We start from the raw sequence: 17,337 nt of genomic DNA, 5'->3' as shown, positions 1-17,337 counted from the left end.
GTTCTTTGGGTAAAACTAAAACAAGAAAACTTTTGTAAAAAAAAAAAAAAAAAGAAAAGAGCTATTTCTATTTGCGTGACCATGTTTGATCATGGCTGTATTTAAGAAAACTTTGTTGTATCCTGTTAATGTTTAGAATGCAATATGCGCACTGTATGCAAAGCGGTTTTTTAAAATGAAATTATTTCTACTGTAATTTAAAAAGTGCCCATTTACCGACGCAAATTTCAAACTTAAAAATCTAAAAAAGATTAAAAACTTTTAACTTCTGGCTGTTTTAAACCTACAACCCTCTTTAAAAAAAGTAACAGAAAAACAAAAGTTGGGACAATGTGTATCGTGTAAATGAAACACAAAACGATTATGTGCTCACCTCGGTTCCTTATCTCTTGTAAATGCAACTAAAAGTACAGGTAACACAACACTAAACACGTCTGCACACGTCTCTGTTTGATTAAAACATATAAGTGCGTTTGATTTGTTTCTCGGAAACACTGTTGTATTTTTCATTCTCCTGCTGTGAGACATGGTATTTCATTTCATTCATGGTATTACTCTGTTCAGGTACGTTGAATAACTATTTTAATCCAGCCTCGGCTTCACCAGTGTCTTCACTGACACGTTAAGCTATTCACGTAAAGATAATATCTACAGTACCCCGCCCCACCTCAAGGCGGCGACTGCCACTCCTTGAATGAATGTCGCCACAACGACTCGAGCAAGGGACGGAAGTACTATTGGTTTTTAGCTAACTGGCTGGGCTACCGTAGCCTTAACAATAGCTCGTTAATATTCTTCGTAACTGTGGTGTATAGCTTGTAGATATTGTAGATTTTTTTCGTCACAGTATTACAGTAAAATAAACTTTTGTTGTCGTTTTCTGGCTGTGGTTGTTTTAAGCAAACATAGGTTGACAAATGATACGGTAGCGTTAGCCTTTAGCTGGCTTCGTCATCTTTGAGCAGTAACGTACACGGAATGAATGAGCGCGCGTGAATGAATGCATTCTATTTCCATTTGACCCTTTGTGGAAAACGTTAAAAAGAAGCACAATAAACAGCGTCTAACAATGACCACTGGTGCTGATGTCCGGGATATTCTTGAGTTAGGCGGAGGGGAAAATGACGGTCCTATCAGCAAGAAAGACCTCATCAACTCAGATAAGGTGAGACAGAATAAATAATCATATCCAGATATATGGCACTACTTAATTTGATTTTGGAGTGTATAAAAAAAGTCAAATTGGTGTTTTCTGTTTGGGAGGGGATGCTCTTAAGTAAAGCATTCCCGGGGCGAAAAACTGATGAGCAGGATGTTGTTATTTTGTGCGATGTGATTAAAGCCTTTCTTTAGATAAAACATTTTGTCCGTCTTGCCTTAGAAAAAATCAAAGAAGACAACAGAGACCCTGACCTTCAAGAGACCAGAAGGAATGCACAGAGAAGTCTATGCTCTGCTTTATTCAGACAAAAAGTATGTTTCCAATATTTAGATAAGTATCAGCTTTTAATTGCTCAAGTTGTATGCCTCACTGTTTCATTCATCCATACATCCATGAGTCAGTTTGGTTTTGTGTGTATTGATGAACACCCAAGTCTTTAGAAATACTTCTTGTTAATCATATCAGAGATCAGGGTAATATCACAGAGTTAAAACATTTTTGTGTTACAAATAAAGTAACATTACGATAACAAAGTCTTGTTGTTGCTGTTTTTCTGTAGAGATGCACCCCCCCTGCTGCCTAGCGATACTACTCAAGGTTATAGGACTGTCAAAGCCAAGCTGGGCTGTAAAAAGGTTCGTCCCTGGAAGTGGATGCCCTTCACAAATCCAGCTCGCAGGGATGGCGCCATATTCCACCACTGGAGACGTGTGGCAGAGGAGGGCAAGGATTACCCTTTCGCCCGCTTCAACAAGGTACATTAGATTTGACCACTGTCCTATTCAGTCACGCAGTGAAAACACAAAAGGAATCTTTTAACTTTTTATCTCTCTGTTGTCCTTTTCAAACATTCTCACCGGTCTTCTTTTCATTTATCCATCCTGTTTCACTGGATTCTTTCTGTTTCCACGTCTGCCTTTACAGACAGTGCAGGTACCAGTGTACTCAGAGCAGGAGTATCAGATGTATCTCCATGACGACGGCTGGACTAAGGCAGAGACCGACCACCTGTTTGACCTGTGCAAGCGTTTTGACTTGCGCTTCGTAGTTGTCCACGACCGTTATGACTACCAGCAATACAGAGTAATGGCTCCTTCGTTCACCTATATGCTTGTGCTCCCTTTCACAGAAAAAGATAAAAATGCCGCTGGAAGCACATACTGAAAGTAGTTTTCCTCCATTTGTGTTTTTTCAGAAACGCTCTGTGGAAGACCTGAAAGAAAGATACTACAGTATTTGTGGTAAGCTGACCAAGGTGCGCGCAGCAACTGGGACTGAGCCCAAGATCTACATCTTTGACGCTGTGCATGAGAGGCGTCGTAAAGAACAGCTGGAGAAGCTCTTCAACCGCACGCCTGAACAAGTAAGTAACTTTAGAATTTGATTTGTGTTATAATACAAAGGTTTTTAACCAAATTATGGCCACAAGCTATTTTTAATGTTGACCATAATGCCAGCCCTCAAAATGTTTAACAAGCCTCTAGATATCACGTTTGCACCTCTCTTGTTTTTCCTGCAGGTGGCAGAAGAGGAGTATCTCATTCAGGAGCTGAGGAAGATTGAGAATAGGAAGAAAGAGCGTGAGAAAAAAGCCCAGGATCTGCAGAAACTGATTAAAGCAGCTGACACGACAACAGAGTTGAGGCGCGCTGAAAAGAGAGTATCTAAGAAGAAGCTCCCTCAGAAAAGAGAAACTGAAAAACCGGTAAGATTCGCTGGCACATAAAGGGATTTAAAGTTAACCACAAGCTGGACCATTATTACCCGAGGAAAAAAATGTTAGATTAAAGCATCATTACAGAGAGAGGAAAAAACGATCTGTAATCTTTAGAATTATGCATGTCCCACATAATACCACATGAAAATAATTTAAATTAAGCTCTGGCTCAGTAGGATATATTCATCATTTTATGGTCTTTTGTGGGGGAACAAATCAGTCACTTTTGTCTCAGTTTCTCAATCGATGTAAAATAGTAATTCGATATTTTGCATGTCAGATCTGTCCATACGCTCGTCTCTAATCATTTCTTTCTTCTTTTTCAGGCCGTTCCAGAGACAGCTGGCATCAAGTTTCCTGACTTCAAATCAGCAGGTGTCACTCTGCGCAGTCAGAGGGTGAGTGTAGCTTGTTCCTACTGAGGTGTTAAGACTGCAAAACGAATAAACGGTGTCAGCTTTAAACATCACTGCTCACTGCGACAGGAATAATCTTACAGAAGCAATTTTTCTGTGCGATAGGATTAGTGTTTTTGGATTTTTTTCAAGATCATCTTAGTTCTGTTTGAGCCACTGTTAACACCAGAGGATGTATATGGAGTGATGCCACAGTTGATCTGTATGAGTAACCACAGATTTAGGCTTAAGATAGCCATCTCTTATTATCACTGCAATGATTAATTCTGTTACTGATCAACTAATGTCTCTACAACCAGCAAGAGGACTCTTATTCATCTTTAAGACTGATGAGGAGCTGCTGCTCTCTATGGAAAGTGCATTAGCGCAGCTAAAGAAGTGGAGAGCACCTCTAGCTAATCACTCAGACAGAGTTCAGTGGATAAAGACATTTTGATCTGGCTCACTGAAGTGCATTTCATACGAATTAACAGCCCTGAGGTAGAGCTGTTTATTCTAATATTGCCAGTACCTTAAATCACAACCCCGTGTGAGTGTGCGTCTCTTTGCGCTTGTGTGTTATTCAGATGAAACTGCCAAGCTCAGTTGGCCAGAAAAAGATCAAGGCCATTGAGCAGATCCTGGTGGAGCAAGGAGTGGGTGAGTATGAATAAACATTCGCAATTTGCCAAGATTTCACAGTTTTACACCTTCAGCTCGCCTCTGCGGCGAAACTCGGTTTTTCGCATAGCAGGGAAAAGTTAATGTTAAACTCACTGAGAAATGGCTCGTCAATTACATGTAACACACACTAATATTATTTGCAGAAGAATGATGACTAATCAGTTGTTGTGAATCACATTTTGATTTATCATGCAGTGCATCAGCTGCTGATTCAGGCACTTTGCCCAACAGTTTCATGCAGTCCTTGTCTTGTTCTTACCTCTATGTGTCGTCACAGTTGTTAACCAAAATCAAAGTGTGTAAACCAAGTTTGTTCATATTTTCCTTTGTGTCTTTTGATCTAGATCTTAACCCCATGCCCACAGAGGAAATTGTACAGATGTTCAATGAACTGCGCAGCGACCTGGTGCTGCTGTATGAACTGAAGCAGGCCCACAGCAATTGTGAGTACGAGCAACAGATGCTGCGCCATCGCTATGAGGCTTTACTCAAGGCCGGCGGTGCAGCCGGATGCGGGGGAATCATGGCGACAGGACCAGCCACTCTAACACAGAGCGTGGAGCTCCCCACCATAAACACTTCCACATCATCCACCCTCGGAGCTGAAGCTCAGTCCTGGCTCAATACAGATGATATCAAAGTGGAAGCCAAGGAGCAGATCATTGATGTTGTTGGAGCACCGCTTACCCCCAACTCTGTAAGTCACTGCTAAGAACCAGACTTCGAGACTGTTTTCTAAATGCCCAAGTTATGACATCTCTATCTGGCGGTCACTTAGAATAACTGGAAACATACTTGTGAAAAGGTAATGAAACACTGTTTTGCAAATGTATTGTAGCTATGAGGATTTTTCAAGCACACAAATGATGATGTTGAATGCTGATGATGGACTGGTAGCGATTTAGTACGAGTAGACAACCGCAGCGGGGTACAGTACTTGTATTCTTACATCAAATTGTCATTCAACAACCTTATAGGGTGAGAGGGCCATTAGCGATCCAGGCGTTGTCAACGCACCTGTCTCCCCCTCAGATCTTTTTGTGCTTCAGAGTGCATTGTGTCAGCTTTAGTACAACATTATATTTTAGTTTTTTAAAGGAAAAAACAGAAAGCGCGAGTTAAACATTAGTGCAGCCTGATGTAATATTTGAGTAAAGCTTTTCCCACGTTGAAGAGAGCATCTCAGGCATCAGTCAGGCTTAACGTGGTCAGTCCTCCGATCCTTATATTCACTTTTATAGCTAGTTTGTCCAACAGTTTAGACGGCATGATCTAGAAATGGCCTTTGGAGGTGCACCCTGCCACACTCACACTTGACTATCTTGTGTATTGCATTGCAGCGCAAGCGGAGAGAATCGGCCTCTAGCTCATCTTCAGTGAAAAAGGTGAAGAAGCCTTGATGAGAGCAGCAGCTGGTGCACACCGGAGGACAAGAGACTGTGTTTTACTTATTCTGATGACAGTGGAGTCTTTTGGCTGGACAAGACAGACACAACGGTGGCAGACACCATATTACACAGTCTGTTTACGCAGAAGCACCACCGATCACGCACACACACGCACACACAAAACTTCTCACCTACTAACGAGACCTCTCCAAACCCTCCCCATCTGGCTGTGACAAAGGCAGCGACTGAGTGACATTTCATTCCATTACGGCTCGTCTCCCTGCCTCCACCGCTGGTTGGCCTTAGATGAGGCAAGAGCAACTGTAAATTGCCAGGCTGAGCTAATCGGGACATGTTGAAGAAGGTGGGAATGACTGGGTAATTGAAATGAATTGGAATGAAAGAACAGAATGAGGGAGTGGGAGGACCTGGAGCTGCAATGCTCATTTGAGCCATCTGAGTGTTTTTTCGTAGCCTAATCATACAATAGTGTTTACTGGAAATGTGTTTTGGTGTTAGCCTGCAATACTGGCTCCCTCTTGACCCTGGAGTGCATTTCGTTCTCTGATGGAGTCCCGCTTCCATCTGGTTCCCATTCTTAACGTTGGACTGAATCGGCTGATTTCTGTTATTTCTCCTCAGGTGACCTTGAAGATGCTTCAGCCAATGATTCAATAAATAGTTTTTTTGTTCTTACTTGCCCATTCTGCCCGTTTTTGTCAGTCATTTTCGCTTCTTCAGACGGCCGTGACTTGTGGGTAACTGGTGTTGAATACACATTTGTTGGGGAAATCGTAGGATCGTGACATTCTTACCTTACCTGTCATCGATGTTAAGTGACAACTAATGACTCCATTAATATGATAATTAAACACGGCCACGGAAACTTCATTAGGTTTCCCCCTCATAATATTGCTAATTGCGTGTCAATTATGTCATTTAGCCCACTTAGACATTAATTTCTATGCAAATTTTGAATTTGTTTGCCAGATAAAGCGAGCACTGTGATTTTGGGCATCCTAGATGTGTGTGTGTGTGTGTGTGTGCTTCTAGACACTTTTTTTTTTTTGGATAATACAGTTTGCACACAACGATTAAAATAATCCACATATGGACAAGAAGACTTGGTAAATTTAGAGGACAGTTGTGATGCCTTTTCTTTCCAATCCAATGAAAGACCAAACGTTAGGCAGCAGTATTTAAGTGCTGACAATGCCGGGCCAAGCTCCCATTTTTCCAAATGGGTGCAGTGAGTAAAATATGACCTAATTTCCAAAAGTTTTGAGGTAGATTACTTTAATCTTCACAGTTTTTACCAGGGGAGAAGAAGTCTTGAAGTAAGAATACACGGACACTACCCATCAAAGTCCCCCCACATGGCACTTTTCCTCCATTTTGCAGAGGTATGGTGTCCCTTTCATTGATGAAGGAGTTTCGGTCGCCTAACCCTTCAACTGCAGCATTTGAGAACTATTTGGCTTGTTAAATGAGAGCTTTCCCCTTGATCCTCAGAATAAAATGGAGCAACCACCCACCCACAAGAATAAAAAAACAGAGAGTGGAAAAGCCCAAATAAATCGCAGCTTATGGCCAGATTCAGTTCCTGTTATTTTAATGTTGCTGTAAAACGTTTCTAGTTTTGAGAGATTCTTCACCTTTCAGGTGATGCTTTCTGAGGTCGTCCAGAAATACTTTGATGATGTTTACGTCAGATGATAACCGTGGCGCGGTTGTATCTTTTGAGGTAGTCCTTTGTGAGTTTTGATATGTAATAAGTTTTAAAATATTCCTTATTATCTTGTGAAATTTGCACACCTGACCTCTCCAAATGACAGCTGTGGATGTGGCCCAAACAAGCTGTTTTAAGTTCTGGTAAATGTTGGTAAAAGGTTAATCGTTTGCTCAAAATTCTGCCAATGCTCCCTTCTTTTTTTCACCCCACTCTAAAACTGCACAAAGTTGATTTTCTGCTCGTAACGATTCATAGCAGCTGAAGGATTAACCTGGGGTCCCCATATTTTGCATGTCACTATTTTTTTTTTTTATTACAAATTAATCGATGCTAATCATTTTTCTGCTGAAGAAAACGACTAAAGAAAAAAAAGCATCTCAGTGAACTTCCTCTCCAACTTCAGAAACCTGTCAAACACTCGGTAATGTACCCGCAGAAAGCCACTGCAATCAGTCTGATCTTTATTTGCAGCTCTAATAAGCACTGCTAAGGTTACAGGAGTAAGCCCATCCACACACTGCAGGCCGCTTGATTGAGAGAGAGAAAAAGAGTGAGGGACGGCAAGTAAACATTGGTGAAATGGATTCTCTGTGTCTATATTTCATGTTGAAAATTGGCTCATAAATCCAGTGCTTTGATCTATGGAACCCGTCGTCGCCTGAAAAAACCTCCGTAAATGTGTAATTTCTCCCTTGACAGAACACAGCCGAAAGGCTATCTTTCTTTTCCCTCCTCCTCCTCCTCCTCCTCCCCTCCTCTCTGCCCTTCTTCTCTGTCTTTCATTCTCACTCCCTCTCTCTTTTGCAGCCTGGTGTTGGATTAATGCGCTTCTCCCCTCTCTCCTTTCATGCTTCTCTGATATCTTCTTTTCATCGCTGCTCATCCATTTATCAAAACTGGGGCTCCTCTCGTCTGTGCCTCTCACTAGCCAAAGCCGTCTCAACTTTTTATGGCAGGTATCTTGTAAGATGGGGCATCAAGAATGTGGAGGCTATTAATAAAATACTAGTCTAAATAGAAAATAGGTGGGCAGGGATGCATCGGCAGCCAAGTGCGAATGATAGAGATCCCCAGTAGCCCTCATGCAGCTGCCTCGCATGATCTCCATCCGGGCTGCAGTGTGCGTTCTGCAACGCTGATGTGAAAAGCATGAGGCTGAACACCACAGGAGAGTGTCTTATAATGTTGTGGAGATGGGATCTCTTTATCAAGGCCACGCCGAGGCTTTAATCATGGCCTAAGAGGTGTGCTGGCTTTTTGTCATAATTGAACTGTATCCCGGCTAATCGCTGGCATACGTCACTGTCGAGGGGTTGCTGGGCTGCACCAGCAGGCAAAAGTGATGGTTGTGATTGAACACACGGTTAAGAGAAAGGATGTGTTCCGAGGGACATAAAGTGGGAAGAGGCAGGTAACGGCGGATGTGATAGAATACTGTTGAAATACATCACGCCTTGAGGTACCTGCTGATGTATCAGTGATTAGATTTCTGATGCCCCCCCCCCTGCCTTGTAGCACAGTGCTTTATGCCCATGATGTCGCATGCAATCGCTGATTACTGCAATGTAAAGAGACAAGAATTGTGCATTAGCAGTGTGAGGATGGGTTCTAGCATTTGCTGCTTACTGCATATGTGCCATAAAGATGTCCAAAACAGACCTACACCTTCATGCCCCTCTCTCATCTCTACATCTATTCGACTTTCACCTTCCCCAGTATGTAGGTCACCTTGAGGGCAAAAACTTTTAATCATTGTTCCACATCAAATTTCACCTGTGCCCCCTGGGACTCCGGAGCTGCAACAGTGAGGACGGGAGTGGGGAAATAAAGTGCCCACAGGCCTGGACAGTAGATGTCATTTCCACTGGATTTTTTTTTTTTGCTGGTGGGGGAAGGCCTGCTGCAACACAAACCCAATCACTGGTGCTTAAGCAGTGCTTACAGCCAAGCATTAACCCCTCTGTCCACTCTCCACATTCAAGCCCCGGGGAAGCGGTAGAGAGTAGAGTGGAGTCGAGCAGTGAGTGAGACTAAATCTAGACTTCTCTCTCCCTTCTGAAAGAAGCGCGGCACTTTGGAACATCTGCAGGCAAATGTTGTTGCTCTTCAAGGTGTCCTACCTTGGAATGACTGATCGGAGCTGGAGAATGATGGACATATATTGCTATTTCAGGGTTCCAGCTCTCTTTGAAGAGTTATAAGGACAAAAGTGAACTTCCCAGTTGATTTTGGTGAGAGCTCCATTTTCCGTTTTTGCTGCAGTCCAGTAAGAATAACAAATTTGCATTGAATAGACAACTTTACTGTAATATTGTTGGAAAAATTATATAGTTATACTATGACAGAAGAGTCTCTCCATCTTTTCCTCTTCTATGATTCAAGCAAAAGGGTTTTGACTCTGGTACTAGTCTTTCCCATAATATTAACTGGTGAGAAGCACCTTTTATGTTCCTTCCCATAACAAGGAATGGGGAGAGAAGCACCTTTTCCCATAACATAACAACAAAGGTTTAGACATCTCTGGTCAGAATATCTTTACTGTGGATAGCTTTCCAAAAAGGCCTAAAGTAAAAAAAAATGACATTTATTTAGTATATGTGGTCATTTGGTAAAAATCCTCTCTCTGGGAAGGATCACGGCGTTAAAGCCTTTTGTTGTCAACAAACCGACTTTCAGTTTTTGTTATGGGGATTTTCTTACCTTTATCTAAAATCCATGAGGGTCTTCGGACATCTTGGTCTCCTAAGGGCTGTCTGCAAAAATGTTTTGGTCAGGGGTACCATAGCAACAATTTCAGCTCCCACCTCTTAAGGCAGTTATGCATTTTGATGTGTATTTTAGCATCATTATCCCGTTGCAGAATCCATCCTCTTTTCATCTCCAGCTTTTTTTGCAGATGTTGTGATATGTGCTTCCAGGATTCGATGCATCTTAATTGAATACATTCTCCCCCTGACGACAACAAAAGCCCCAAAAAAACGAATTTATCCGTCTGATGTGGAGAGGTGTTTTTTTTTTCTCCCTCTTTTCAACTTCATCAATCTAAAACTGCATCCGACTTGTCGTGATTTTTATTTACAGTCATCTGATTCAAAATTTTAGTGTGGGAGATGTGGGAATTTCTTTTTCCTGATGACTCCTCCATGAAGGTCATCTTTATGCAGATGTTGCCACTCACAGCTCAAATTAAGCACTTCCCCGGGAAAGTTTTTGTGCAAGCTTAAGAATGTGACATTGCTCTCATAGGCCTGTGCTAATAACTACAAATGATTTGAACATCTGTCCATTAAAGAAAAATTAAAGAAGCTTTAATACATTACCTTTCCAAGTGTTTAAGTGGACAGCAGACTGAAACAAGACTGACTATAATTGCACCGTCCCATGTGTCCATGGTCAAAGTGCAAATGACTTTACTGAACTGAGTTTGCTTGTCAGCTTGCATAAATCTGCATTGACCATTTTGTTTTATTTCCTATCATGTTTCCCATAATGAAGAGACAGAGACTCAGCAGGGTGAGTGAAATGCGGTCTGTTCAGGACAGGGCTGTGATTGCATGCTGACTATAAACAAGGCCAGGTTGGACAGGTCAGCATCCCTCTGTTCTCCTATTGGTGCCCAGAAACAAACCGATTTGATTTGATTTGTCAGTGAGAGATAGAGAAGACTCTGAACAATATGTGACAGAGTTACTCCACCAAAGCAGCGCAGCAAATGTCTTTCCCCCTCTCTTTACCTGCACAAGCACAATTCTAACAAAGGGGGAAGAAAAATCCAATTTACCATGTGGATCCACAGCTGTCACGGTGAGGGAATTAAACATCACCCATAACTCAGTGGGGGTGCTGAGCAGGTCAACGGATGGCAGGGATGGTAACATCACTCTGGGGTGCAATAACAAAGGATTTTAACCTATGACTCCTTCAATAAAGCTGCTAGTAGAACATCTTCCTCACCAACAGCAGTGCTCACCGGGCTGGTTAACAGTCTCTGGTCAAGTTAACGAGCCTGCTTACCAGGTACTGCTCTCCACTGAAATTCTCCCGTTACCCAAAAAAGAGGAAATTGGGAAATGTCAACAAAAACGTAATGTTTTCCACCCTGCTGGGTCCTGGAGCAGTTCCTGTGACTCTCCATAGGGGGTTGGTGGGATACTGAAGCTGCTAGCGTCCGGATGTCATCACCCACACAAACTGACTACTTGCCTGGCTGGCCCGCCACCACCAGAGCCTCAATTACCTGACTGACGTTTCATTAGCGCCTGCAGCTGATCCTGTGGCTGAGAGGCAGCGGGGCGCAGAGGAGCGTGGAGCAAGTGAGAGAAGGGGGGAAGAGGAGGCTTCAACGCATTACATTCTCATGTGCTGTCAGTGTCACAGCTCTGAGTACAGCCACACAGCCCACTCATTACATCGCCGTCATTTAGTTCATGCTCTTATTAAGCTGGACTCTGTATACTAAAATAGAGCTGCATGGCTGGTGACACCGACTCTGAGATGACATTCTCAAACCTGCCCTGGACTGCTCCAGCCGCCTGGAGGTGTGAGGCATTATAGGTGTATGTATGTGTGCTTCCAGCAGCCCAAGGTGTCTATGAGACAAATCAATTGCGTGCTGTGTACTTATCAGAAGTTTATCTTCTCTTATGTTCATCTGCCTGTATGGCTACATGTGTTGAACAATATGTGTGTGAGTGCATGTCCTGTACAGATACCTTTGTGTGTGATGTGCGTGGCCTCTTCATCCTTGGGGTTAGCGCAGGCCATGTCAGAGATGATCCAAGGCGGAGCTGAGGGGGCTTAGTGAGACCCTCGGCCTGAGCCTCTCCACACAGCCCACGCTTGGCTGGTCTCTCCTTCCCATTTGTCATCCTGGGCCAGTAAGACCCCCGGAGAGATTAGGGCAGAGCAGAGAGACTGGAGGAGTAGCAGGAATAAGAGGATCAGTTAAGCTATAAACACAGACAAGTTTGTGTCTCTCACCCACTCTGGCACAGTGACAGTTTGTAATGGCTGTCAAAAGTTCGCTCCGTGCAGTACATCTTTCTTTAAATGACTGCACTGCCTGAATGTGCCATACCTTGTGTCAGCTAACACAACAGGTACAAGAGTCACTATCAGTTTGATCATATCTTGTGTGTGCTATGAAAAGTGGGCTCGAGTTGGACATTAAACAGAGGAGTTAACTGTATCGACCCGTATTGACCCAAGCTAATGACCCAAGGCCTGGTGCAGAACAGAAAATGCAAAGATTTTCTTATAATTAGAATTCTATGGCACAAAGACCATTAGTCAAATCCTGAGAGCTCCTTCATTTCCATATTTTTGAATATTCTACTTAATTATGCAAAGGGAACACTGAGGTAGATGAGAAGTTTTAAGAAAGCCTCATAAAGTCCTTATTAAGAGCAGAGGGGATTAATGACAGTTAATATGAGGGCAATCAAACATTTAATGCAAAGGCCCTCCTGCAGGCAAACACTATTTAAATGAGTCAATTAGACATTCATTATCTCGGAGCCTATAAGTGGAGTCAGATCTGCATAAATGTTGGTGCAGAGCATCACTCCCCTCTAAAAAGGAACAAATGAAATATTAAAAAAGTTAACAAGTCAGACATGGAAAATGCACAAATATTGATAGCTAGAGGGCTGGTTACATGTTGTCATCAAATCAGGGGAGAATGCACGATGTCCCTGGGAGATTGTCTCATAAATCATAATTATTGAGTTAGCATGATCTCTCCTCCCAATTAGCTATGTAGCATTGTTGAAACAGAATGAGAGGTTGGACAGTCTTCCAAATGCTCATTATAAAATACTTTCAAATCCCTGTATATATCCCTGAGTATGTTCAGATATACCTAATCATTTTCATGCTAACAAGCCTCTTTAAAATAAGTAGATATATACAAAATAACATACATATTCTGCAGAGCATAACTTGAATAATGTACCGAACTATGTAGATATGTCATTGTCAGGACTTCCTCCCTCCTCCTCATGCAATCCCTCTTTCTTTCCTTCTTTCCATGTCTGCCTCCACTCTTGTCAGTTGCCCCTGCACACAATTACTGTGTGTGATTGCTATCAGGCGGGACGGTCGGGGAGGCTCCCAAATTAGGGCCTAAATAGGATTTCCTACATGGCGAAGGGCACAGGCCTGGACATGGTAATGAAAGCCTATACATCACAATCAGGCCGACAATCCTATTCATACTGCAACACATTACTCTCACTCCTCATAATTATAGAGGGGTGACAGACGGGCCTGTGAGGCACAGGGGAAGAGGCACAAGAGTAAGGAGGAGGCAAAGGGAGGGGGTTTACTGGGAAGGTGGAGGAACAGCGAGAGCTTCTTCTCCTCACTTTTTTTGGATCTCTTGATACCTGGAGTGACCAGATTCGGTGAGAGTCCTCCGGGTTTAGTTCAGCATAGTTCCAGCATGCGACCACGACACATATAGATCTGTGTTGGAATTGCTGAAAAAAAAAGAAAAAAAAAAGAGTTCTAATTTGGACTTTTTTTTTTCTCAATGGAATGATTCTTCCACTGAGACACTGACCACATCTTCCATCAGAGTGACTGACACAGACCCAAACACACACACATAAACACTCCCTCACACAGAGAGATGTGATGAGATGTGAGAGGGACAGCTTTGCGATCAATACCACGAGCAGGAATCAGCGATGGGAAGAATAAGACAATGGCCTATCAGATTGAGGTTGACTTCTCCTTGTATGTGTGGCAGGCCTGTGACAATAGATTGGCCCAGAAATCCGATGGCACTCGCCGACAGAGAAAAAAATGAGGAGACAGATGAAAAGAAAGATTGCTAATGCTCTCCAAGCAGGCATTTTAATCTGTGACAGAGGAGGGATTTGGTGAAAGCCATTATCACACAGCAACACCACCCCCTTCACCCCACCTTGTCCTCTCCCCTTTCTTTTCTGATAAGCAACCTTATCGGACTGCTTGAGGGAGAATGTGTGTGTGTGTATGCATCCACAGCTTTGCATGTGTTTGTGTTGCAAAATGGGATATTCCAAATGTGATTCATTGAATCCGAGAAAGCCTTACTTTACTGATGTAAATCACCTTAAGAGCTAAGTCAAACGGCAAGCTTTGCAAAGTGTATTCAGATCACAATAACCCAGGTCACCGAAGAAAAAAACATGCATGACAAAGAGGCAAGATCACGTCCATTTTAATGTGTGTTCATTGCTGAGGCCTGAGGGAGGAAGCCACCTTGATTTTGTGTGCAAGAGTGTCTGACCAGCAGGTACCTCTCATCTTATGACTGCATCACAATAGAACCTTGAGTAGAGATGAAATGAAGAAGGTGTCTGCTCATCCCTAACTGCATATTTACACGTTTCGCTCTGAATTTTTAAGTCTTTCCTTGTTGCGAATTTGCTGACACGTGAGGGCCACCAGCTGATATTGTTTAGGCATTTAAAGGTGGCTAAGGTGCTCATTCTTCACTTTACTTCCTCCCTGTATCCTCTCTGTTTGCTTTTGCACCTTCAACTGCGCCAAAACATGCCAAACACACATTCATGTTATTATTTTGTTAAGTTCTGTTTTAAATAGGGGTGGTTTAAGTACAATATTAGTGAGGACTTTCTTCTTTTACCATTCTTTCAACCAGTTTGTGACATCTATCCTCTGGGTGGTGCAGGTTGATTAGTAGGTATGTGTGTGTGTGTGCACCTATGCATATATTTGCATGTGAGAGTGCTTTACAACAACCTATCTATACTTTGTGTGTCTGTGTCTCCTCAACATGGTGTCCTTTCTATGATCAGGACAATCCATCAGGCCTTGTCGCTCATTAATCACCAGACAGACCCACATGCACATTCACACACACACACACACACTTTTAGGATCAGGGCAGGCAGTGATGAACAGTGGGGTTACTTTAGTGGAGCACTAACACCTGCACCATAGAGAGCAAGTAAACCCAACATGAAATTCCCATGGAAAACCTGCAGAGACAGCATCTGTAACTCAAGGATCTCATTTTGATCTTTATGGCTTTATGACATTTGCTTCTTTTCTATTTCTGTTTTTCAGGAATCATTCATATGATATATTCTAATTTACACATCATTACAGTTACAAGAGACGACACACATTTCCTGTATAAGATATACTGCAACGAAAAGCTCTTATTTCACTTTATTAAAATTGACAAATTCACCCATGATCATCAAAATCTGGATAATTTGTAAGATTTTAAGTCTTTAATCTATTACTCACAGGTGTCAAAAATCTGCTGGGAGTGTAATTCTGAATGATAATTTGTAGATTGTACTTTCTTTTACTGTTAGACCTAACTCACTGACCCAGTTCCTTGAATCAGGGAAACATTTAAAATGATATTATCCTGTCTTCTAACTCTATTGCATGAACTAGCACGGCAATAGACGATCCAAATTATCCTCCACAAGGAAACAACATCAAAGCTTGAGTGCGCACCCTGTTCCAGCAGTCTGTATTAATTTGAAGTGAACTGTCTGCATCAGTCTTTTCAGCATTTAAGCATAACATCCTCAATGGACTCACCATCCTGTTACTATAAAAAACTGACCTCTCTTTAAGGTTGACATTTTGAAACAGTGTTAATTCCAACTGTGTTGTTTTGGTGTCTAGATTGGGCTAATTAGCAGGTTGAAACAAGCTTAAAAACTGAAACAATACTTAAAAAAAAAATAATGACCCTATACAGGACATGAACATAGGTCTCCCCAGTGGACTTTAACATCTTTTGCAAATCTAGAAAGGCTAACAATGATCATGACCAATGGTTGAGAAAAATTACCAATATTGTTGTCTCAACAGTATTGCTAAGCTTAGGTTGTTGAAAGATTGGTCAGAAATTAGCAAAATAAAAACCAAGTTCAATATTTTATTGACTAAACTATCCATACCCTCTTCTTACCATTAGACCACAAATGAAAAATTAAATATGATTATAAACTGCCAGACAATGCACAAGTGACTTAAAGTACAATACTAATGATCCAGTTGCTGCAAAAAGTTGGCTCCAAAATATCTCTGGATTCAATAGACTCCCATTCTGAAAGTGTCAGCTTACTTTATATCATTAGCTAGATGCACTCTTATGGATCAGAGTAGCAGAGGTTTACGTTCACATTTTCAACCAATCAAGTTTCACCTTCCACAAATTGTCTTAATGGTTCCTCTTTCCTCCAAAAAAGACAAGACTGCAGTAATGAAATGCTGACCTTGAAGTTCCAAAACAGGAGCTGATTGGGTGAGATCACCCATTTCTTAGATTGTCCATTTCTTAGATACAGCCTAATATTCTAATAAATATTTGTGGCTTTATTGTTAGACAGAAATATTTCCCCTTTGCTTTTAACAGAGAAAGTCAGAATTTTCTGGCCAGCACAAATAAAAATGTGTTGCTACTGTGGAGCATACAGCTGTTTCTACTGCTGATCTTGGAAGTTGTGGTGCTTCAAAAATTCCTTGAAGATGCACTTCAACATGAGTACTATGAGCTATGGGTGGTGGATGCCACCTTCACAACCCTAAAGTCCTCTCTGCCTCTGCACTTGTCTCAAAATCTCCACTTGCTGCCTCTTACTATGGATCATCAGATCAACCCTCCATAGAACCAGTGCACTGGCTAATTCACTATTGATCCTGGACCATGGACCAATTTCCAGTTGTGTTTGGTTTGGGACTACAGTTTCGGTCACGCTCCGCCTGTCCCTTAGGGGCCAAGGAAAAGCCTCTGCTGCTCTCTTATCAGGCAGAAAGCACACACACAAAGAATGTGTGGGATGGAGAGAGATGTGGAGTGAAAGGCGAGAGGAGAGCGTTGCTAGCTTGCAGAGAAAGGAAGAGAGGTCATTAGTGGATGGTGATGAGTTCCCAAGTTTGAAAGAAAGCAGCTCTGCTCCGGCTTTGTGTGAGGTTGCTGTGTGTTAGGTAGTTGTGCAACTCCAAAGAACTGGCCACCACTGATTACTACAATACAAGAAAAAAAGGGATGTGTGGAAATCCACAACAAAGGATACAGAGGAAATCAGAGCTGCCGTGTTTGGGAAGGAGACCACATATGAAAGAACAGGCGCTCTTGCTTTTACTTTCCTTCTTCTGACTTTCATTCTATCTTGCGGAGCAGAGGCCAGTTATTCCAGAGGGTCATCAGCAGTGGCTGTGTGGGTAATGGGATGGTATGACTGGGGGCATTCATTAAGATTGTGTCACTAAGTAAATGT

At 42.3% G+C, this 17,337-nt stretch overlaps 1 protein-coding gene across 1 annotated transcript; it reads left to right on the top strand.

Annotated features, from left to right (window-relative positions):
- Nucleotides 1-722: 722 nt before the first annotated feature.
- dmap1 (DNA methyltransferase 1 associated protein 1) lies at nt 723-6,042 on the top strand. Its single transcript, XM_072389483.1, has 10 exons — nt 723-1,165; nt 1,382-1,473; nt 1,722-1,917; nt 2,087-2,245; nt 2,358-2,525; nt 2,682-2,867; nt 3,206-3,277; nt 3,862-3,934; nt 4,303-4,655; nt 5,299-6,042. The coding sequence occupies exons 1-10, from the start codon at nt 1,070-1,072 to the stop codon at nt 5,356-5,358; spliced, it is 1,455 nt and encodes a 484-aa protein (XP_072245584.1). The 5' UTR covers nt 723-1,069; the 3' UTR covers nt 5,359-6,042.
- The last annotated feature ends 11,295 nt before the right edge of the window (nt 6,043-17,337 follow it).

Source organism: Leuresthes tenuis, unplaced genomic scaffold (assembly GCF_036924035.1).
Source record: "Leuresthes tenuis unplaced genomic scaffold, fLeuTen1.0.hap1 SCAF_7, whole genome shotgun sequence".
Lineage (NCBI taxonomy): Eukaryota > Metazoa > Chordata > Actinopteri > Atheriniformes > Atherinopsidae > Leuresthes > Leuresthes tenuis.
This window is presented reverse-complemented; position numbering and strand designations above follow the sequence as displayed.